General features: G+C 40.1%; 1 protein-coding gene across 15 annotated transcripts in view; it reads left to right on the top strand.

Annotated features, from left to right (window-relative positions):
- Positions 1–23,988, top strand: part of DTNA (dystrobrevin alpha) — a 176,011-nt gene that overhangs the window by 69,228 nt on the left and 82,795 nt on the right. For 14 of the 15 annotated variants that reach the window (XR_014897192.1, XM_085316266.1, XM_085316272.1 and 11 more), the window contains 2 exons: positions 13,573–13,640; positions 18,726–18,806. Coding sequence is in view for 14 of the 15 variants with exons in the window: in XM_085316266.1 (XP_085172392.1) it covers positions 13,573–13,640; positions 18,726–18,806 (149 nt within the window). In the remaining variant the exon portion in view is untranslated. Of the gene's footprint in view, positions 1–13,555; positions 13,641–18,725; positions 18,807–23,988 lie in introns of those variants that run through there. The other variant, XM_085316279.1, reaches the window with a different exon arrangement.

The following is a 23,988-nucleotide window of genomic DNA, read 5'->3' as shown; positions in this document are numbered from 1 at the left end:
TGGTGAAAAGTAGAAGAATTTCCCAGAAGAGGATCATGTTCACCAGTTTGCCCTATTAGATCACTCATTTTGGATTGTCACAGAATTATGAGAAACAAGAGATTCAACCTGAAATAATGAAGCAAGAATTTCTACAAGAGGCAATTACAATTTATTGCTTAAAATTTGTAAATGCTGGAGAAAAAGTCTCTGTCTCTTTCAAGTTCACTTCTCACCTCATTTGTGTTGTAAAACCACACTTCTTCAGGACTTGCTTGTAACCAGACCTGCAGCTAAATATTTACCCAATAGATTTTGTTAAAGCTGTTTCAGTGCCTCTGGAAATGAATTCACATCTCTAATTCCTATGTACCATTTGCCTCTGGGCACCTGTAGTGAAATGTGGATGTAGAAGAGCTGAAATAGAGTTGAGATAACGTGATAACATGAATCAATAGGTAACAAACTGGGAAAACAGAATGATCCTTTGTCTCTCCAGGATTTGTAAATAGAAATTTTTTAGCTGAAATGCCAAGCTGGCCTGGGGCATTTTGGTTCCCTCACATGGTGCGTAAGAAGTAGTTTCTGTTGGATATTGTCAGGATTTCTGCTCCTCCTGGCTCACCTCCGACTCTTCCCGGTTTCAGTCTCTTGGAGAGAAAGTGATGCTTTCTGGGAAGTGCCACCAACACCTGCAGCAGTGGGTGAGGTGAAAAAGCAAGGCAGGTGCTTCTGGGGGGATGAGCAGCGGCACACAGCAGCAGCCCACGCTGCCTGGCTGTATCAGAACATCTTTTAGGAGAACGTGAAGAACATCTCATGAGGCACTTGTAACAGGGTTTCACTTGCTTCCTTCTCAGAGGAAGAAGCATCTTCACAACTCTGCCCCTACTCTTTATTACCCTGTATCTTTTGTATGCTTTACTGATGCATAATGTGCCGTGTTATTTGTCTTCTCACAGGCGAAAGGAAAGTTAGGCAATTCTTCGGTCCGTTTCGTATTTCAGGCTTAGGAGGCTGCTCAGCCCGAGGAGCAGATCTGAGCCCAGTGTCCAGAACGCAGCTGTACCGGTTGCTCCGCTCCTTTGCTTTCTGATCACACTGCAGGCAGGGACAAGACACCGAGTGCTTAGCTCTCACTGAGCGAGTCGGCTGCAAACGTCACAGTTTTGTGGTATAATACAAGGGAAATCTGAGAGGCAGGACTCAGCAATAGAGGCGACGTGGAGGGTTTGGGAGAGAAGGAGCAAAAGGAAGGCAGAAAGAGCAATGGGGGATTAGGATGTGGTTGATGTGCTAGTCTGTTTTAAAAGCTGTACATTTAAAAAAAACAGAATATGAAAGATACTCTGATAGGAGGAAAGATGGGAGCTAAAAAACTCTTACATGCATCTAGGAAATGGAAGATGATCCTCTGCTGATAAAACTCCATCACTTGCTACTTTGTGCCTTCTGAGACTCGGGGCTACAAATGCTCTTTAAAGCCTCCTTTTTGCCTTATTGAAAATACGGGCTTGGGCCTAGAGTACATGTTGTAAAGATTTATTGGGCTAGTTTTAGAAACCACAGCCTACAGGAATTCACCACCTCTCTTGAGAGACAATCCACAGCCTAGGATGTCTCTCACTTCCAAGTTCCCCTGATGACATCCGACATCTTCTGTGTTTTGATATCATTCCTCTGCTCCTAATTAGCCCCCCTCCCCCGCATCACACCTAATAATTCAGCTGTCTCCTCAACGTTAGCAGCATACAGCTGTTTGAAGGATTTTACTCCTGGTTCATGGACACTTAACGAGACTGTGTGGATTTGATTGTATTCCCTTCCCAGAAATGCGGCTCTCCAGCCTCCACCCCCGGATTATTTCCCCATCTCTCCTCCCAACTCCTTCCACACGGTCAATAGCTTTCAGACAACCTGGTGCCTGAACCAGAGTGTGACAGTTGAATGTGGTTGAACCAGAGCCAAACAGAAGGAGAAAGGCTCTTGCTTCCTGATGTGACGTGTTTGATAAGGCAGAGCAAAATACACTGCTGCGCTTTTTGCCCAAATAGGCAGAATATTAGAGTTTGCATTCCTACCTCTTTCCCCCAGAATATATTATGTCTTGCAGGTTAGTAGAGGTCGTAGTGTTTGGGGCATTTCTGTAGGCTGTTTCCTGGTTTCACCGTGTGACCATCCCTTCTCTTCTGCCAGCTGTGAACCTTTTTGGTTGTTGATGGCCACTTTGAGCTTTGGTGACCAGCCTTAGCAAAATACCTACGTAGCTGTGTTGGATCCAGGAAATAACACCTTCATAGCTTGACACTGAGTGACTGTAATTGCTCCACTGAGTATTTTCTGAGACAGCTTACCTAACAGTACTGTGAGGGCAGCTTTTCAAAAACCTCCTACCCTATGCAACCATGACGTAAGGCCGGGAAAGTCCAGTATGGGTGTACAGTAACTTACAGCCCTACTGAGTAGGTCTCATGTAGTATCTTGAATAATCCAGAGGTGAGTGGTCTCGGATTAAGTGTGCAGTAAGCTGCCTGTCACAGCCAGCGTTACAACCTTCACGCCATCCCCTGTCAGGACCATGTACATCAGATTTTCCCAGTCTGCAGGCACGAAGATGGGAATCGGTTCAGCCGGGACAGCGCCGCGTCTCGCTCACGTGCCGGGCTGTGGTCGCTGCCCGGGCAGCGCTCGCCGGTGAGCGCCCTGCGGAGGTGGCCGTGCTGCCTGTGCCTCCCGCGCCTCCCTGCCCCTTTGGCCCTTGGCTTCCTCCGGGAGGGAAAATAAAACTCCCTTAGGTTTTCTGGAGTAGGAACAGTTTCCGTCCATGCACACAAATTGTTACTTTGCTCAGCTCATACAAGCTCAATTCACAGAATTGGAAGAATAATAATACACTGTGGCCCCCAGTATTAACTTGCACCGCATTAACTGGTTTCATGGAGCTGGGATCTGATCCTTTTTATTCATTCCCTGGAACTGAATAGCTGCACCGAGGTCAATAGTAATTCTCCCAGGGTAAAATACTATCCTGCGCAGGTAAAAATGTTTGCTTGAGACCATTAATTCCTCCTAGTCATGAGAAGCATACAGCATGTAAAACGTTCATTTTCCTGTATTGCTTTAGGTCTGCATTTAAATGTAAACTGTTGGTTTGGTACTAAATGTGTGTAGAGTAATAGATATCTGAGTAGAAATGAAAGGAAACTGGGACCTATTATTGGTATTGCAAAATTGGTTTGAGGTAGTTTAGTCTGGTGTGAAACGTGGGAGAAGCATGTACAGGCTGAAAGTGCTCCGTGACTGGGGTTTCCCGTTCTTCCCTTTGCTTTCCTCACACTTCGTCCTCACCGTCGGAGAGGTAAATCCAGGACACTGAAATTTCTCTACATGAATGTCTGCTCACAAGCATGAGGGTACCCATATTTCTACCAGCTAAAATGTTTATGCTGCCTTGGGGGGGATTTTTATAACCCAAATGTTCTTTCACAGTATAATTGATACTGTTTTATTGAAAATGTTCCTCTTCAAGCGTGTTTTGTGTTTACAGAAGTGGAATTTAGTAGGATCTAAGCAGTGTCAGAGGTAATGTGTGTATCTGAGAGGAAAGAATAGGATCAGTAAATCACACATAGCAGTATATTTCTCCTTTGTCCGTGTAGAAGCATCACCAGACGTTAGCTTTGCATTCAACATTTCAAAAATTAGTGTTCTGTTCTGACTTACTATATAAGACTCTTTTCTGCATAATTTTATTGTATTTCATTTTCCTCTGTACATTACTGTAATAATGTTATTGCATAATAAAAAATGTAAAATTTTAATTAGATTAAAAGTAATTTGATATATTAGCTTTTTATTTGAGAAAATAAACTAGCCTGTAGTACATATCTAACTTTCCATTTCTTTAGTTACCTTTTGCTTTCATTTTCTGCCATCTAGGACCTGTTGAAAATTTTTTCTTCTTGCATTATTTTAAGTTACTCCAGCCCTTCACTGCCTTACGTTTAACATTTTGATGTCGTAGTGATGACATAAGGTGCCTGACTTACCATTTACTCAGTGCATAGTTTTGCTGACATTCTTGCCCCTAATAAATAGCTACACTTTATTAATCACTAGCACAAGTTAACCAGACTAATGTGAAAGGTATGGTAACATATGCTGTACCAGAGTAGTTCAGCAACTGGAGGCCTGAATTTGTGGGAGGCAAGGACAGAGTATATTTGCACCGAAGACAGTTTTATAACCTGAAAGCTTATGCTAACCCTCTGTGGTAACATATTCAAGGAATAACCAGTCGTGTTCGACTGAAAGCAAACGAAGTTCTCATCTCCCCTACGCTTTTATACCGATGTCCTAAACAGCTTCTCAGCACGCATCCAAATAATGAAGATGAGGGAAAGAGGGAAAGAGTCTTCTCTTTTTTTAACCCCTTCTCTTTAATTACTTAACTCTTTTTGCCTTCCAAGTGACCTCTGTCCCCTGTCAACTTCTCCGTCACACGCAGAGGCATGTTCTCGGTTAGATACATCCCTGCATGTGATTAGAGCCTGTCTTACGTTGCAAGCTATTCTGTCTCCTCCTTGAAGTGCCATTCCTGAGTACCTTCCCTTCACTAGACGTTGTTTGCATGCTGTCTTTTTTGTTAGGTATCCCTTAGAGGCTCAGCGGAAAAAAAAATAGACCCCAATTCAGCAGTCCATTCCTTTTCAACTAAGTACTCAGTGAGCACTTGTTAAAAACCCAGTGACTGCAGTGGAATTTAAGCACAGGCCCTAAGTCTAATGTGTGTGTAAGGGCTTTAGTGAACAAGGACAGAATAAAAAATGCTTTTGTTGAACTGGGGCCATTCTGAGTTTGCCTTTCCTATGTATTCGCCACTAGAAGCCTTGGAAATGTTCACATTTGACTATAGTTTGTGGTCACTTACATTTTTACAAATTTAGATTCTCGCTCCTTGGATTTGTCTACTATTTTTTCTCATATCATGCAGCACTGCCAGCCTACTTGTTATAGCTCTATTGGATATAATGATTGTATTTCTTTACTGCTATGTGATTATTCATGGATATGCATATGCAGGCAGACAGGTATGGAATGAGAATATACACATACTGATTTTAATCATCATGACTTTGAGATAGTTAATGTCTCAGCTGAATATCTCTAAGGCTGAAGTATTATAGATAGGGCTACCAAAGGAAATCATTTTTAAAATACACATGGAATTTGTTTTCCCACCACAAAGTTATAGTCTGAACTTCTGTCTCTAAATATGATCTGTACCTGACAACAGAATTAAAAGTAACAAACTGGTTTCTGCTCTGAAGAGAATCTTCAGCTGAATATAAGTACTGAAATGATCAAATTTTACCACATTTACCTAATTCATCAGGCCATTCACAGAAGGGATACAGCTAGGTATAATAGAAAAAAATCTCTTATTCCTTAATCTCTGACAATACCTAATTGCTGAAACACTTTTTTCAGATTTTAATTAGATCAGCCTGCAGGCTGCTCTAACTTGCATTAAGGATCTGATTTCTCTCTGCATAAAAGTCACACAGATGCAATAATCAAAGGTTTTTTTTTTTCTTTGTCTTAGAAGACATAGTTACCCCAAATATGCTCACAGATTCAATAGCTGCCATTCTAGTGCTGTTCTATTCTAGTGCCTGCTATCACTGAACTTCAAGAGAATTTAACAGCTGCTATTAAAGAATATAAATGAGCATTTTCATTGATGCCTTATCATTCTTTCATTTGCAATTTATTTTCCATCTTTCTCCCAATTTGATCTAGAGAGACTTGAATTTCCATTGGAACATTTTTAAAGATAGCTTTTTTTAGCTATGTTGTTATTTAGATATAACTTAGACTACATTTTCATGAATCTATTTGTTATAACATTTTGGAAAATGAGAAAGTAGAAAAAGGTTAAGGAGATTTCATAGATAAAGATGAAAAAGTTTAAACTCTTCTAGGTTCTCAGTTTTGTACTGGAGAGCTCTTCTCAGTTCAAGAGGTTGTAAAAGCTTCTCTCAAACCATGGCTATTCACTTAGTAGCCCAACCTATTGATCAGATATGGTGACAAAGACCAAGGGCCCCCAATTAATTAATTTGCTTGTTTAACTACTCAGCAATACTTAGTAAAAGATTTTCACAGTACATGCAAGAGAACTCAATAATTTCAATTGCTTAGGAATGTATCTCCTCCCACAGCCATCACTTGCTTTATTTAGAGGTTTTTTAATTCTAAGCAGATGAAAGTGCCTACTGTCCTACAGCAAATAATCATCAAATCCCTATTTACAAAAACTGAGAACTTCCTTTATTAAATTTGGCAGAAGCCAGCAAATGCTTCCCAACACAATTGTATCACTGACAGCTTACTCAAATGAATTTGGGTTTAATTATGCCAGCCGAAGAAGAACTGAAAGATTCTTCTGACTAAGTAGGAGTTTAATTATATGTGAAATCCTGCAGCCTCCTTTGTGGCTTTACAATGGCCCATAAAAGACCTGAGCGGAGGCCAGACCAAAGGACGGAGCTATCAGTTACGTGCTTCCTGTGATAAGATCCAAGCTTCTTATCCTTGGAGCTTCATTAAGGTTTTCCCTGCTAAGTGTTCCTTTTGGCTAACTGACTGGATGAAGTACAATAGCAAGTCTGAGTTTTTAGAGGTAATCAATGCGGTATTGAACCTGTTTTTTAGATAAATGGTATAAAAATTTAGTTTGGGTGGAAAACTAAGGTTTGGGTGCCATTTAGATCCTGGTGAAGGCATGACAGGACTCCATCAGCAGATTGACACGTCAGACAAGCGGGTTTGGCGTTGCCTATTTAAACATTTGTGTCTGAGTTTTGGGGTTCTTTTTCTTCTGTAATGTGTTTTTAGTGCAATAGAAAAGAAGTGACTGTAAGGGAAACTTGTTTCTAACTACCTCTCAGTGGAGGAGAGGCTCTGATACATTGTAGTGGAATATAAAGGAAATCAATATCAGCTTATTTGTTTTAAAGTTTTTAATGAAACTTAGAAAAAGTGTAATTTGAAAACAGCGTTTGAAGAGAACACTGAAGAGCTGTATTTAAATCCCTACTAGTTAGCGAAAATCAATCTCTACTGTTTTTTGGAACCATTTATTAGTAGTGATTATCAATGAAGCACCACAGAATGGTTTTTTGGAGTTCACCAAATAGTTTTATTGGGTCATTTTATACTCTTAAAGGGTGCAAATGTATTTGAAGCACTAAACATTTTTTTATACTGTTTCATCCCGTAGAGCAGTTTCTTGTAGTGCCAGGAAGGCTGACTCTTAAGAGGGCGGGATTGAAAAAATATATCTGCCAACTTGTGCAAGACACAGTTCCACCAAGTTTCACACATTTATTGTAAGTCTCGAAAATATTTTTGTTCTTAGATGCCTTTCGTGTCTGGAGTAGTAAGGTTCTCTGTTTTATAAGAGAAGCCCTCCTTAGTGCTGCACAGAAAAGCTGAACATTATATCCTATGAGCTTTCATAAAAAGCAGAAAAATAATGATCTTAGGATTGATTCTGTCCTTATTAACATCTTCAGTTCCTAAACTTGATAATGTTTAGTATACAAGGAAAATAACTGGAGGTTCATTTGTTCCCTGAAGCCAAGGAATTGTGACAGTCTTTGTTAAATTTCTGATTCTACACAATATTACATTTGAAATTAGTATATTTTGACTCTCACATTTTATATCTTCTAATTTTGTTTATTTTTTCTTAGTGTTAAACTCTTTCCCAATTTTTTTTAGACTTCACAGATAAGGGTTTCTTAACACTTGGTCTTCTTTGGAGCGTGCTGTGTGAGTTGCAGTGGGTGCCTTGTTAGGCGTTCGTGACAATTTCCTACAAAGAGTATGGAACTCCCATAAGGAAAACTGGTTAAAATTTCAATTGTTTATAATATAGAAATTGCAAAATACGGCAAAAATAAGCAGAGGCAGGCTTGCTGAAGCTCATGTTGGATGAGCTTAGAAACACTGTTTTTTTTTTCTCCATCACTGTAAAAGGCTCATCTAGATAAAATACAAACAACTGCTGTAAGTGCAGTGCAATTACACCTAGCCTCAGGAAAGGATAGCACCAAAGATTCATCCTGGAATATAAAGGTGAGGGAGACCTATTAGAGCCCTGCTTCATTAAAGGAGGTGGAACAGGACATTCATAAGGCACCAATAAATCCATTAAGAGGGAGAGGGCTCTAAAATGGCCCTTCATGATTCTAGTTATTAACTTCAAGGATTGCTGAGGTTGGTGACTTTGCAAGTGTGGTTTTAACTAGGACTTACTGTCCCCTTTGACCTCCTACACTCCAGGCCAAATTCACTTTGAAAAAAGCAGCCACAACTCTAGTTATCTGAGCAGCACTCACCTTTATGGTTGAATTTGGGAAAGAGGGGAGAAGTGGAAAAAAAACCTATAGATTTAAGGTGTAATCTCTCATATTACTATGAATCCTGCATGTACAGTGCTCCATTCCTGCTTGACTAGAGTTTTTTAGTTCTTCATAAAATCACTGTAAGCTAGACCGTAGAGGGCACTTTCATTTCCATAAATCAAAATTTCTGGTGCTGATAAATTCTGAAAAGAGTTAGGAGTTTGTTGTACAGGGAGGACATTTTGAATGAAACTGTCCCAAGCAATGGCAGATGAGTAGCCCATGCTAATGAAAAATTTTGACACTGTCTAGTCAAAACTGGCTTTAAATATTGACCAGCTGCTTAGGATCAAATTTGTCAGTGGCAGGAAAATATCCACTGAGAAACTAGCACATTTCTGTTTATCCCAATGCCATGAATTGCCAAAGATACCTACGCAAACATCTAAGCTTAAGTCTTTTGACATTTCATAAAAGAAAAATAAATTGTTTGTATCAGGAGTTGAAGAATTCCACAGCAGGGAAATACAAACTGTTCAGATAAAGGATTCTCGAGTTTTGTTCATATATTCTACCAAATGATGATATTCTTTCCCCGGTCTCAGAATACCCATCTTCTGGAGCAAAGCTTCCAGTTAGAAGTTGCAGCCCAGACCGGTCTCACGTGTGTCAGAGCCGCAGCGAACACCGAGGACAGGGCTCGAGCAGTGAGAAGTGTTATTCCTTTCCTTTTATGCCTATTGCAATGCAGAAAATAACTTTTATCCCGTCCGGGTGGCAGGCAGTAACGTCTGCTCGTGATTCTGACCCTCTTCTATCAAAGACGTCAAAGTGCGCAGCTGCGTCACAGCTGGCACATGGGACTTGATAAATTTTTCTTGCCACAATCAATCAATTTCAGCACATGATTTTCTCGACCTTTCTCGTGCTTCCTGATTCCCTTTGGCGCTTCATCTGTCGTGGAAGAACAAGACGGGGCTTTACCAAAGCATGAATGCAGTGGCTTTTCTTACGGTCATTAAACTGCATGTATATGTGAGGTTCACATTAGGAATTTTTGACAATCCTCTGTTAAGTTTATGGAACTGTCAGGAGGAGGGCTCCTTACACAGGTTAACAGACCATTAACTTTTTTGTTGTTGTTTTTTTGGGAGCTAATGATTTTAAAGGATAGCTCAAGAAATGGAAATATACTTACTACAGGAAGGATGATTTAGAACAGAGGTTAATAAAATAAGCTATTTATGCTATAAAACAAATAAAACATGTATGAAAGACAGAAAGATTATTACAGTATTCATAAATCAAAGCAGCACAATAGCAAAGGAAAAAAAAAGGTTTGTAGTTTTCACCTTCTACGTATTATATGATATTGCCTTCCAGATTTTAGAAACAAGTATTTATATTAAAAGTAGACCAACTATGCTTTGGATATATGATAAGGCTGAAGATGAAACTGTAATTGAAAGAGTTCAAACCAGACTAAACTATTTGTTTATTTATTGTTTTCACTCAAACTCTTCTAAAGTGATCATAAAAGTAATTCAGTTCAATGTATTGCGTCAGTCACCTGTATTTTTTCAGAGACTGGAAACCATACACTTGGAACAATTTCTGCTCTGGAATGGCTGTAGTACACTGAAGCCTTAATACCTTGCTAATCAGTACCATACTAATTAGCCCATGAGAAGAATTTTAATTAGATGCACAGTAGGAGTTCTCCCTACCTGCAGTGGAGAAGTTATTTCCATGGGAGAAGTGTGAAGGAAAAAAGATAGTGGAGATCAGTAGAAGATGAATCTAATCTAATCCCTGGTACATGAGAGTATATGTAAATTAACACTTTTCAAAGTTAACGTCTTTCATAATTTATTCTATTTTGTAAAATATATTGAAGTTTACTTTGTAATTTCCTCTTTTCCACCATAGAGCAAAATGTACTTTTTTTTCCTGTGAATTGTCATCTGTAACAAGCAAAAAGAGAAATTGTGGAACATGACTGTAGTCAGTTATGCTCATGGGCAGCCCCAAGGACTGCACTGAGGGCATCCCATGCTCAAAGTCTCTGTAATCTGAGTTAAAGAGCTGAGCCGTGCACCTGGGAGCTGCAATAAGGTGAACAAAGCTAAAAAGGATCACAACATCCAGTGACCAATGTCACTATCACAGCCTTGGCCCTGGCACATTCTAGAGTTAAAAATGCATTAAAAAGGATTGAAAGACCTGGATGACTGAATTCCAAAATAACTATATTGATGATCATCATCTATCATTTTTCTTCTATTAGAACAGGATGCAAAGGAGATATAGGAGATACTTATCTGAAATTACTGCTACCCATTAGTTCTCATTAGCTTAACGGCATTCATCCTGCTGCATAGAATTTTAAGACTGTCATTTTAAAATCTACCTGCAATACACCTGGTACAGTGAGATTCTTAAATATATAAACACAAAGTCTGTAGATAATTTTAAAACCTGGCCACAGCTATGGCAGTAAAACATTCCGGTGTAATTGCATTCTTCTCCATGAAGATCTACCAAATGAAAGGATGCGGGAGACCTGGGGCTTTTCGTTATTCTGCCTCAGACTTCCTCAGAGACCGTCATCAGGCCCCGTAGACTCCGAACGTCTCTGTTTCCACGACTGGGAGTAAGGTAATGCTATTTCAGCAGATAGGTAGTGGGACATTCTGAAAAATAATAACGAGGTCCAGAAAACACATCAGCTAAGGTGATATAAACATCAATAAAAGTAAGAGGAGGATAAATTGCACTAAAGGGGAAAACAGTTAATGATTTTTGCCCCATGGAAAGGATACTTCAGCAGTGAGCTTTCTGAGGGAAATAGAGATCTTGCTGTACAATTTACGTTATTTAAAAACAATACAATTTTTACTTGATTTTGATAGGGAAGGTTTTTCCACATCGTGAATATGGCCACAGATCAACACCATGCCAATATATTTAAATATCTGCAGATATTTAAAATCAAGAACTAAGGAAATTTTTTTTTCAAGTGGCTGTATGGAGAAAAGGAGAATAAATTTGCACCTCTTCTGCATTTGTTTTCTGTAAAGCCTGTAGTGAGATAGTGACTTAAATGTTTGTGAGATGAGCAACTGAGGAATGCTACAGAACATTTGTGGAATAAAAATAGCAAATTAACAAGTAGACAAAAATCTGTATGATTTGAGAGTAAATTGTATCAGGAAACTGGAAGATGATGGCGTAATCCCTGTGCCAAAACAAAATGAGTCTGTCTTGGTCAATTAATACAACCAGTATATTGTCTGAAAACTATTTTGTTGTTGTTTGTATGTTTGTATGTTGCATGTTGTTTGTAGAATAGCTCTGAACACACGACAAGTCCAAGAAAATTATGATGGCCTACAGACCACCCTACCACTGCTAAAAATATGTTTGCTCTGGAGTATTCACTGAGCTGTCTTGCTTGGCAAAAGATATATTTGTTTTAAAGGGTTTCATTAACCTACCTGAGCTATGAGATCTTGTGATCTACTACAGCAAATTGATCTACTACTACAAGTTGAATTAGAAACGCAAAGGGCTGGGGAACCCAAGCTAGGGTTAATGGGTTTACACAGTTTTTTGTCTTTAATTGGCAGTGGTTAAAGCTGATCCACGCAAAATATATCTCGGTGTTTCGCAGACAAATGTGAGCCTTCCCCGACACCTCTGAGCTAGCAAGACGTGACATAGCTCTGGCTCAGGGGCCGCGTGGCCACCTCGGTGAAGCGCTGCACGGACGGTGGGCTCTCTGCGGAGAAGCGGGATGCATTAGCTCCGGCTCCATGCCACGCTGGCGCATCTGCGTCGCTCCCGGCCGGATTAGGGCACAGGAGTGAACTTGGATCTACCTGCAGACAGGATGCAGTCGTAGCCTTTGGCCGCTTCCTAGCGGGACCGTGGCTCACATCACAACATGCCCACCGTAAATAGCTCTTTAGTAGAGCCTTTATCAGTACTCTCAGGACCAAATAGACTATTTGGAAAAGACAGTTATAATGTACCAGCACTTCACTTGAGCAGTGCATTTTGAAAGAAAAAAAAAAGAGGGAAAGAAAAGCTCTTACGTGACTGAATTTCTTTCTCCAATAAATGAAGAGAAACTGGTCTTCTATCCCAAGTCCTTTGGTGAGAGAGATGGTAGACATTAGCATCCAGTACTATTAGCGTTCCTATTAAATACGTATGTGGGTTTGCCCTGGGAGACTTTTGGATTATTTTGGATTCCATGACTCTACAGAGCATCTGCCTTTTATTCCAGGAGGCCAAATTTTATTTTACATAATCTAGTGGAGATGAGGATGTAGATTAAAACTGCAGGTCAGAAGTCCTTACCAGATTTGGCAGTTGGGGAAGGATATTGGTTTGCTAGAGTAATTGTCTATAGGAAGTGCTGAAGGTTACCCTGTTTTCATTTTTTAAGTACTGCTGAAGATGCTTGTTTTCACTCTGTCTTATGATTTGAATGCTGGTTGAGTAAGAAGCCATCTCTTTTCTATATGCTGTATCCTACTGTAGCCCTCTTACTAATAGTCCCAAGATTTGTATATCTCAGAACTGAGGGAAGAAAATATTCTTGCTTCTGAGCTTTTTATTGGAATTCATTTAATCAGAGCCATACTGTCTTGAATTTGAATGACTATTTCAAGTGTATTTATTTGAGTAAATAGAGGATGTTATGTCAAGGAGTACGGATTTAGTTGCCCTTGTGTTATTTTTTTCTGTCTTCTCTGCCTAGAATTGGCTAAAAAAGCATTTTCTAAACTGTAAAAGAATTTCTGAGTCTTTTATAATTTCTTCTCTTTTACATAATTTAAACTAAAGATTCCTTACTTACGAAAATGTAAACTGAGTTTCAGAGCTCGCATTATGTAAGCTGGTTAGTTACATCAAGCAGAAAAACTGAACATTGCCTTTGGGAGAGAGAGAGAAAAAAAACAAACGCTTGAAAGCAGAGGCTAGCGAACAGAGGACAATTTTGGGACCAGTTTCCCCTGAAACCATGCTGCAGAGAGGCTGGCGAAAGGCACTGTGTACACGTGGAGCCCCAGTCAGCTTACAAGGTTTTCCAGAATCCATTATGAATATTTAGGTATGTATTTTTGGTCTAGGAATAATTCTCAATATTTCACATGATTTTGTCTTCCAGAATGATTGAAGATTGTGGGAAAAGAGGAAATACCATGGCAGAAAGAAGGCAGCTGTTTGCAGAAATGCGTAAGTACTTCCAAGACATGTTTCACTGTGATAGATAAAGCGACTTGCAATGCAATGTCAGTAAAATTTATGTTAACTTTCCACCCCATGCATCTGACATCTCCATGTCACAAACACTTTTTATATTTTGAGACTAAAACTACAGGAAAATGGACTGATTTGACCAAATACTAGGGAAGAGGGATTTTCCACCCCAGCTTCTGTGACTATATTCATTTAATTTATGGCGTCTTGAGCCAAAAATACTGAAATACACAGCTAGCAATGAAGAGAGAAAAAGAACTCCAAAGGACAACATCTTTCTGGGAGTCACATATACCACTTATGCCACTTCAGTGTGTTTTTTATAGTTTCTAGTGAAGCTGTGTGTTTCTTGCAGAATATTATGTTATGGGTGTACTGTATTAACCAGTGTTCCTGGACTTATTTTAACAGTCTTCGCACGTATTATTTCTCATACAATGCTCCATTTTTCAAAGAGGTATCTGTGTATATATGAAGTTTGAGATAGTCGCCCTTTTACTGGATTTACCTAAGCTTTGTCTATAGTTATTAAGCATCCTATTATTTATGATTTGCAATGTAGTAAAAGTGACAGAACAGGGCTACTTTGATTGTTATGAATATTTATTTTTTGAAATATATCTTAAGGCTAGCGCACGGAGCAGGTTACCCAGGTCTATCCTGTTTGCCAAGACTTTGGTTCTCTGAACTTGAAGATACAAGGCAAAGAGGAGCAGGATTAAAGGAGAGAAGTTTGCAGAGCTGTTGCTCTGACATATGAAAGTGTTTTGGAGAATCCATCCTTTTAAGATCTTTAAGATCTTGCTTCTCTTAATTTTAAATTATGAGACATTTACAAATTATCTACATGTTTTAAATGTCAGGTGATCATCCTTTCACAGAATTGCCGTCCAGGAAAATTTTGCGTAGGTATTTGTATTGATTTTCATTAGGCTGTTTCTCAAATAGGACAGAATTTCTCTTCTTTTTAATTCTTCTTCAATTTTTGGGGGAGACCAAGATGAGCATTTTTAAGACCAGGGCAACTGTGTACACTAAAAAGCAAGGTCTGTGCAAGGGAATTAAATATGTTCAGGACTGTTCTCCAGAGGTGAGGCTAGCAGCACAGAATGACCTACATTTGCACTCGTAAGCCCTCCAAAAGGAGGACTCCGCATCCAGATTGCTTGTGGAAAATGGTCCAGCTTTACTGAAGGCCATCCTAACAGTGTCGCAATTTGGATGGTGAAGTCAGCTGGCTGGCTGCGTACCAGGTGCCTGTATCTTGCTCTGTTGTGCCCTATACTCATCTCAATATCACACAAGGTCTTCTGATGTAATTCAGCTGGATATCCCCCTTGTCGCTCTATACAACATCTTGGACCAGTGGAGGCAAGGGATGTTCTTTGACCAGAAGCAAGAAGAATAGGATGATGCACTTCTCCACTGTCAGAACATGCTATGCTTTTAACTAGAGTTATATGAAGGACTTGATCTCGTATCAAGTAAAGTCAATGGCAAAACTCCTATTATTAGCTTCAGTTAGTTTGAAATGTACCTAAAACAAAAAGTACTTTGCGATTGCTGAAGAATTTGCTATGAGGTTTTATGGTTTGTTCCCACAATTTTGAAGGCTATTTTGTTCTTTGTGGGTTGCTTTGGAGGAGTGAGGAGGAAGTTATAAGGATTTACAATGAGCAGCTGGAAAGGTAGGAGGGATTATTTTTATGTACTCTACACAAATAGTTTCTACTTTTTTTTATTTCACATTTTTAGTATTTTGAAATACTTACTTTAAGCTGGGTTTATCTCACATGTGCTATCTTTTCCCATTTGCTGGCCTCCCTTCCTGCTCTCACTATACATGTACACAGAGAACCAGGCTCCAACTACATAAAAAGCGGAGAGGAAGATATTCAAGATTTGTGGAAGACTAAATATGCCCAAGACAAAGAAATATCATCATTCAGTAAATGCTTATTTTTGCTTTTTAAGGAGTCCTTTCAATTGCTATGGTATAAAGAGTGTGTTCAACTGAAACAGAAGTTCATCCTTCTGTCATGGCACTCAGGTCTTCTCAGCTGTGTGAAACCCCACAAAACTGATGTTCAACAAAAAGCGTGTGCTCCACATGCCCTACATACTGCATGGGTCATGCAAAGTTTCTCAACATTATAACAAACGTAAGCTTCCAATAAAAAGTTAAACCCCACAACCTGCCAACATTAGAGAAAGAAACTATGCACAACAGAGGACTTCATTAGTGTTTTTTGGTTCTTACATAAACTATGAGTCAGTAGACTCCTTGCCTAGACTATGGACTCTGTAAATAAAACCCCACAATATTGTTAGAAAGTGGAACAAGTTCCAGGCTACACCAGATAGCAAAAATCCACTCATTCTTGCCTTTCTAAGTAGGAAACTTGTTCTGAACAAGGAGTAGATGACTTTAACTCTCCCTTTACATCTAGGACTGTGTGCGAGTTTTCCTTTATTTAGCGCTATTTAGTTTAACGCTCTTTATTTCTTTTTCTGCAGAAGACTCTTCCCTTTAGTTCCAAATTGTAAACCTCTGTGAGTTAGTATCATAACCAATAGAGTTCTGTGGTCAAAGTTTAGATTATGTCTCCTATCTCAAAATGCACTATTGAACGTCAAAATCAATAGGCTACCCTTAGTCTTACCTGACATACTCACGCTGCAGACTTCTCTGATAAAAAGAGTTTAAAATATACATTGTTTTCGTGCTGCCAAAATGCATTATCCAGTACAAAAACAGCAGTCAAAGCTTGCAATGTATGCCTTTATTATTTTTTTCAAACTGCCAACAGTATTACAGTATTCAAAAGAAACAGAGTGAAACGCTGCCATGGGGCAAAGAGGACGACAGGCCGCTGGCAGTCCTGTGGGCAAGTTAGAAATTCTGAGTTTCATTTGCCATACTCCATCCTACACATCTTGCCTACTCATTTTTTGGCGCTCTCCATGTAATTGAAGTCATTTTTCTACAGAAGTTATTTGTCAAATAGATCTCAGACTGTAGCAAAATGTGCATCATGATTAAATTAAACATAAAGATGTAGAAATAGTACATTTCCTTTGTTTTCCAGAGATTTATCAACAAAAACAACTGCTCCTAAAATAATACAGTTCACAATTGTGTGTGCAAATAGTAAAAATGACAACATTATTGCCTACAAATTCATTAATTTGTGCTTTAATACTGCAACCTAGAAAATACATTGAGCGAGAGTCACACTTTGCTTTGAATCTTTGCATCTCATTAAAGGCTGAAGTTTTATAAAGGAGCATTAAAAGCTTTTATTTTTGACTTTCACATTAAAAGGGAAAAAATTAAATTCATATTACACATTGGTCCTACTAAGAAAGGAAAGATGTAGTGTTACAAGCATGATTTCTCCTCTTTTCCAGAAAAGGAGTTTTTACTGAAACTGTCAAAAAGATACTAATGGAGAAGAGAAAAACTGTATAATTTAACAATAAAGCATATGATGAGAAAAAATTAAAAACTTCCCAGACCTGATGTTAAGTGGTTGAGGGTAGCTTCTTCCAGGAACAGATGGTGTTAAGACAGCCAACTGGCAAAAGGAAGTACATGAGAGCCCTGGGAAGATGGTGTGGGAGAATCTGGTCAGGAAAAGAGCAGAGTCTGGGGAGGAGGAAGACTATAATTCTCATTTTCATGTCACAGGTCAGAGTACGCTTGAAATGTTTGGGTCCAGAGGACGCCAGACTGTTCAAGCAAGTCTGGGTGAATGATGCTGCCTTGGCCATATGTACAACAGGGGAGCTGAGTGGCCAGTCTAATAGTGAGATTCAAGATGAATCTCAAAGAATGCACTTGGGAAACATGTATAAAAGCAGGATAGGGCCATATTTCACTCCATTCTACTGAGAGACTTAAGTATGCCTTGTTTGGATGTGTTTCACGTGGACAGTTCCTTAAGAAGCTCCATTTGTAGCTCAGTACCTTTTCCACAGAGGAGGTTGCTCGACTGAATAAAACATTTTTTTCTCTTATTATAAGAGCGATCACAATGAAAAAGCAAATATGCAAAGATTTAATTGAACATGTGTCTGAAATATGCTATGCAGAGTGATAATTAATAAACAGTCCTGTATTCCATGGGCCGCATTGTAGCTATGCAACAACACTTGTTTGTGTAAAACATATCAGCCAAGAAGGAGAAGCATTTAAATAACAGTCCACTCCTCTACTTTTTGAGATTTTTTTGGAAAGCATTTGGAAAGCGGCTGCAGGATGCCTGAAGACGCAGTGCCAGATCCTGCCCCACGTTCTGGTCCCTCAATGCCGCTCCTGTACGCGAAGTAGCTGCCAGCCAGAGCAAGAGCAGCGCGGCTGGCTCCTGCGCCCCGTCCCCTCCCCGTCCTGGCCAGCGTTAAACGAGGTGGGCAGGAAAGGGCGACTCCACAGCCCATCTCAGTGCTACCTACGCCCATCATTTTGCCCGGTCTTTAAGCTGGAGCAGCCAGGGCCAAGGCACGCGTGACCGAGCGAGCTGCCTCTTGGAGGTTTGCGTTGCAGTGAGCGTCCAGCTGCGAAATGGAGCACTCCCGTCTCTCGTCGCAATGCTTTTTGCCCCCTTCTGCAGGTTGCTCTTTAGCAATCTTTTAGTTACAGTGTGGTGCTGTTTCTAATTCGATCTGCTGGCAGTACCTTGTTCGGTACTGGCAGGTCAGCCGAAGATATTTGTCCTGATCTTTGTTGTTAAATATTAAAATTAGATGGAGGTTCTCCCTGCTGTTGGAGCCTGGCCAGTGTGTCTTTTAGCCTGCAGCTCGACCAGATTGTTCCTCAAAATGTCAGACACAGCGGGCTGACTGTTCCCTGCCTTCCTCCATAAAAGTCTTGCAATGCTGTAGCTCCTACCATTCCCACACCTTTCTCCCCCACCGCTCGCCCTGGCTGCAAAGGAGGTAGCCTTGAAAATTGTTCAGCAGAGGCAGCTCCGGGTCCTCCTGGTTCTCTGGCTTGACTGTTCGCAAAGGTACGTGCAGGTCGTTTTCCGTATGACTGTCACTGTTATTCTCTTCCACCAGGGGCTCAAGATCTGGATCGCATTCGTTTATCCACCTACAGAACGGCGTGCAAGCTTAGATTTGTTCAGAAGAAATGCAACTGTAAGTATGGCAGTGTTTCCTCCCCGTTGCCGTCAGTATTTGCTTCCTGCTGCACTCACGTCCTACCTTCAGCTCTGTCACCAGAGGGGATGGTCTGATCATACATGGCAGAGAGCACTAATCAGAGGGCCTGGGCAGTTTTTAAACATTAATGTGTTTATACAAGGGTCTTGCCTCAGGGCATTGGATGGGTCTTGATGCAGGCCACAGCTTAATTTAATTAAGCATATTATCCATATTGTTTAATTTTCTTTTAAAAAACATTTGGGGGTTCCAGCAATATCCTGAAAATTAAGAGCTTTTATAGCAACTATATGGAGAAGAAATGGTGTTTATAGTTCTCATCTATTTGGCGTGCCGCAAGGTAGGTACAACATCAGTCAGCCTCTCTTTCCAGAAGGCCACTGAGAGGGACCTCTTCTAAGAGGACGAACGTGCTCATAGCCTCAGTGTGTCTTTCTTCCGCCTTTTAGGCTTTGCTCTTGAGAAGTTTCCCACTTGATTAGTGGTATTTCTTTTAACATACCTTCTAAGATTCAGTCTTTCTTCCCTTACAGTTATGGCTTCTATTAGCACATTTATGAGAAGAGCTATGAATTTTAAAGTGGAAATGCATATAAAAACTGTAACGGATTATGTCGTTTTTTCTCCATTTTATTTTGCAAACACTTAGAATGGTGGATTTTGTTCTGCATGTTTTACTGGACCTTTCTACACTAAGTTTACAAAAAAATGCTAACTGGGGGAACTCTTGTCAGCAGCAGCAGGGAGAGGGCCAGCGCAAAGAAAACAGGAGTCCAACAGTTATTTTAGCCTTCGTATCTGAGCTGGAGTGACAGCCTGTCCATGCCTGTGCTACTCACAGTGATAGGACCACTAACAAGTGCTTGGTGCGGCTGCAGCGTAACCGCTCATGAGACAGCGCCGAGCTTGGAGCTCGCGTCTCGCTGCGTCCCAGGACACATTCAGCTTATGCTGTCCAAACATACTTGGAGAGACCAAGCTGCGAGGGAAAGCATTTGGAGAGTATTTATTAGGCTATTAGCCACAGGGTTAGCCTCTCAATCACTTCTATGGCACATTTCTCTCATTTTTAATGTGCATTTAGCCAAAGTGTGAGTTGAAGGATTAATATCACAGTGTAAGCAGGCTGCCAGGCACAGAACCTGGGAGGGGGTTAGCACCTGCCAGCCACTGTCTTCTTACATTCAGAAATGCACCAAAACGTACTCATACTCTGTATTCCTGTTTCTTTTTTTTTTTAATTTTATGTTTAAGAGGAAGAAATTTTCAATGCAGAGCGGGTGAAAAACAAGGGTACAATATCCTCATTGCTGGGAGTGACCATTTGTCTAAAAGTACTGGTAGTTGTAATTAATTTTGTTCCCCTTATTTATCAAATGTGAGCTGTTTCGTGGCGCTGTTGCTTTGTTCCTAGCATACAGAGCTGATATATGAACCCTTCGGTGTGCCAGTTTGAGCCAAGTCACTCCTAGGCAGTGCTTGCCAGCTGGTTGCTGTTGCTAGCCTAGAGGCAGTGATCTGCTGGTCTTACAGCAAGACTTGCACTGTCTCAACCTCTTTTGGAGGAAAAAAAACGGATTTAAACAAAAATTTCATCCTAAGAATTAGGTTCTGTGCAATTGAAGGAATGATTCCTGTTGCTCTGGAATGTCTGAACTATGTACGTCTTTTTCACTGCCGAGTGCAGTTTTCTTCTCTTAGTTTCTGTTAGACTGCTCTTCTCCCAGATGCCGTACTGTTGTTAGCAGGAAGAGAAATCATCTGTCTACCTGGTGTGCTTTCAAGCTCTATGCAATGGCTGTTCGAGGCACAACTTCTAAACGTATGCCCACTCAACCAAATACCGTCCCAAAGTGGTTAATATCAGACCTCTTGCCAATGCCAGCTACTCTTTTTTTTTCTCCCCTACAGAAATTGCCATTATACATCGCTCAATGATAGATTCAGGAGTAAAAAAGAAAAGTGGCATGGGGAAAAAAAAAAAAAAAAAAAAAAAAACTGCTGCATCTGAGCTGCTTCATTTAAAGGAAGTTATAAAGGAAGAAGCTCAAAGACTTGCAGTGTATAGCATGTCCGGTCACTCAGGCCATCCTTGGCTTCTTCTAGCTGTGCTCTCCTGCCCTGCCCCAGCTAACTCTTCACTCCCTTATGCCAGACCAGACCTACGGGGAAAAGATTATTTGGAGAAAGTGTGTTTAAGGGATTATTTTAATGAACTAATTTAATAAATTGCAGGGAGCTGCTCTTGGCTATACCCTGAAAGTGTATGAGGGTGGAAGCAGAGAGCAGCTTCGAATATCTGGAGTGGCTGTGCCAAGAAAAGCAGGGTAGAGGTTTTATTAGCACCATCTCTTCTACCCAAAGGTGCACATTAGCGTAGAGCAGTGTGGGACTGTCCTGGGATATCATCGAGCAGGCAACTGCATTTATAACTAACCATGTGATATTTGTTTCACTTGCCTTCAGTGCAGGCAGACACAGGTTCAGCTCCATCTCTTCCTTCATGAATTCTTCTTCCAGTACAAAAGCGGTTTCCTAAAACCTTTATTAGGAGGGTAGATTTTACTGGTTAAATAGAAACTGTGTAAAGGGCAGGGATGCCTTGATATTCTGAGAACCACTCTCTCTTGCAGTGTTTCTCCTTAAGCTTGTTAAACCGTGTAGCCTAAGATTATGGAAGAGGTGGCAGTAACAAAAGAATACCTCTACGTATGTTGTACTCTGAATACTAACACAGCTGACTAAATCGATTGCTCTCTCACATTGTATGTACTTACTTGCAGTTCATTTTGGCATAAGAAAGATAACTTTAAAGATATTTAGCAAATGTTCTCCAAAATTGCAAATACGTTCCTTTCTGATAAGTCTATAAAACTTTAGGAAAAGGAGTCTGCATGTGAAAAGTATTTCTTTTATAAAAATCTCTCTGAGCATTTAAACCAACCGCCAGTTTAAATAAAATCAGCAGAGCGGAAAAAAAACAGTATCGGTCATTGTAATTCTTTGTTAAATAGAATAAAATTGAATCCAGTCTAGCCTTATTCTTTTCAGAAGCGAGAACTTTTTTGTAAGAACTCAGAATATGATAAGTAGATAATTTGAAAAAATTGTAGTGTTGATTTTTTAAAGAAATCGTCCTTCAGACTTAAGCATTATTCTTTTCCTATGTTAAGACTACAAATAAGTAACAATATGATTTACAAATTATTTTCTGACACACTTCTGAGTTTAGCTGTGCCTAAACATAGGATTCACTATGTGACAAGATCCCAGAAGTAAGAAACCCACAAAATTCTACATGGAGGAATCCTAAAGCTGGAAAGATTTATTAGCATGGTGTGAATAAAACTCAGTTTTGCTTCTCTATTTCTGCTGGCAATTTCTAAAAATAGAAGTAATGAAAGGACAAATTCTGTAGGTAATGTAGGTACCTTTGAGGATATACTGAGGGGAGCGAGAGAGAGGGAGGATTGCAGTCTACTTGCTTATTATTTTGCAGAACTCCTGTAGCACTAGTGAGTAGGTCTTCTCTTAGTCATAGACATTAACACAAAATATAGGTACCTCATCTGTTAAAGAAAGAAAAAAGTCTTGAGAACATCCTGAGATTGTACCATGAGTAATTCCAAATGAATAGCAATGTCATGGAGAGGCAAGCCATGAAGAAAACCCTGCTAGTGGTACATCATCTTCAGATCTAAGAATGGAAAGCAGAAGTGCATGAGCTGACTGTGAATTTTCCAGTGGGTCACTGTGTTGGATGTAGTCTAAGAAACAACAAAGCTCTAATTATTTGCGGGTTAAATTTCATTATTTGGGAAAATAAAAGCAGATAAGAAGCAGGTGCAGAAGCCTGACCAAAAGTAGTACGTGTTTATCCCATCCAGTACAATGCGAAGTGTGGATAGCTGCCTTCATCAGGTACAGCTTCTAAATGTGCCTCAGAGGTGGCCCTGAATAATGCACACCACAGGAGTCAAGGGAGGGGGTGGAAAAACTAGAGGTGAGCGCTGTGAGGTCTGCAAACTCTTGGTCACTCACAGAACTTGAAAACCTTAGGAACCACTGTTGCTCTGACAAAGGCAAATGTTAGGGTGTTGTACCTCGGTTGACCTCCAGGAGATCAAAACAAGTTTTGAAATATCCAATATACATTGTCACCATCTGCACTCACTCAGGTAGGAAGATGTCATCTTAATGTAACAGTGACTTGCAGACAGATACTTATCCATAGCGTTCACACACACAAGAGGCTGTCCTGAAACAAGGCATGAGCAACCAATGACAACAGTTGTACACATCTAACAACATTCACCAGTATTCAGGAACCACTAAAAAGCACAATTTATAGTTATCCTACATTGTGTAGTTGGTTTATTTTAATATTTGATTGCAATGAATTTACTAAACCCAATTGTTTATACAGAAAAGCCAGCTGAGATGAAATACCATGTTCACGTGCGAATTCCCTCTGGACTACGGTGGCAGCAGGAGTGGAACATAGCAACATATCGTAATCAAAACCATTATACAATTAAACATCACTCACTAATACAGAACTGTGCAGCTGGAAAACTGCTGCTGACCCTGATAGACTTTTCTGAATATGTTGCACAATCATTCTGTGATGCTGGCTGCGGAACAGCAAATTTTGCTGATACCCCTAGATCAGAATAAATCATTGGCATGTGAAAGCCCTGAATTTAAAGCCACGCTGATGATTGTATTATGGGGCTTAATTAATGCAGGCAGAAAGGGAGTTCATTTCTCTGTTTAATTCCCAGACCTTAGGGTTTCAGGTCTTTGTTTCTCCCTTCAGTATTCTCCTGCATGAGTAATTTTTTTTTTTTTTGCTTTGTTTTGTCTTACCCAAATGCTAATTCCGTTGTTTCCACGTAGGGAGCACCGCTGCCATGACTGTATTAGAGACCTTGTGACTGTCCAGGGTGCTCTCTTCCACCTCCCTCTTGTTTTTCCTCCTACTTCCTTGAGGCTGAAGTAGTCTCATCCCTGAGGCAGGGGGGCATGTCAGCTTGATTTCCATGTGTGCTCTTGCGCGCCTCTCTGATCTGATCTGCGCTTTTACATCTGTTTAAAGTTAGAATAATTTATCACCCTCCCAAAATATAATGATTTCACACTGAGAAGGAATGACAGT

This window comes from Rhea americana, unplaced genomic scaffold (assembly GCF_003343005.1).
Source record: "Rhea americana isolate MKP2758 unplaced genomic scaffold, rheAme1 scaffold_46, whole genome shotgun sequence".
In the NCBI taxonomy this organism is placed as follows: Eukaryota; Metazoa; Chordata; class Aves; order Rheiformes; family Rheidae; genus Rhea; species Rhea americana.
This window is presented reverse-complemented; position numbering and strand designations above follow the sequence as displayed.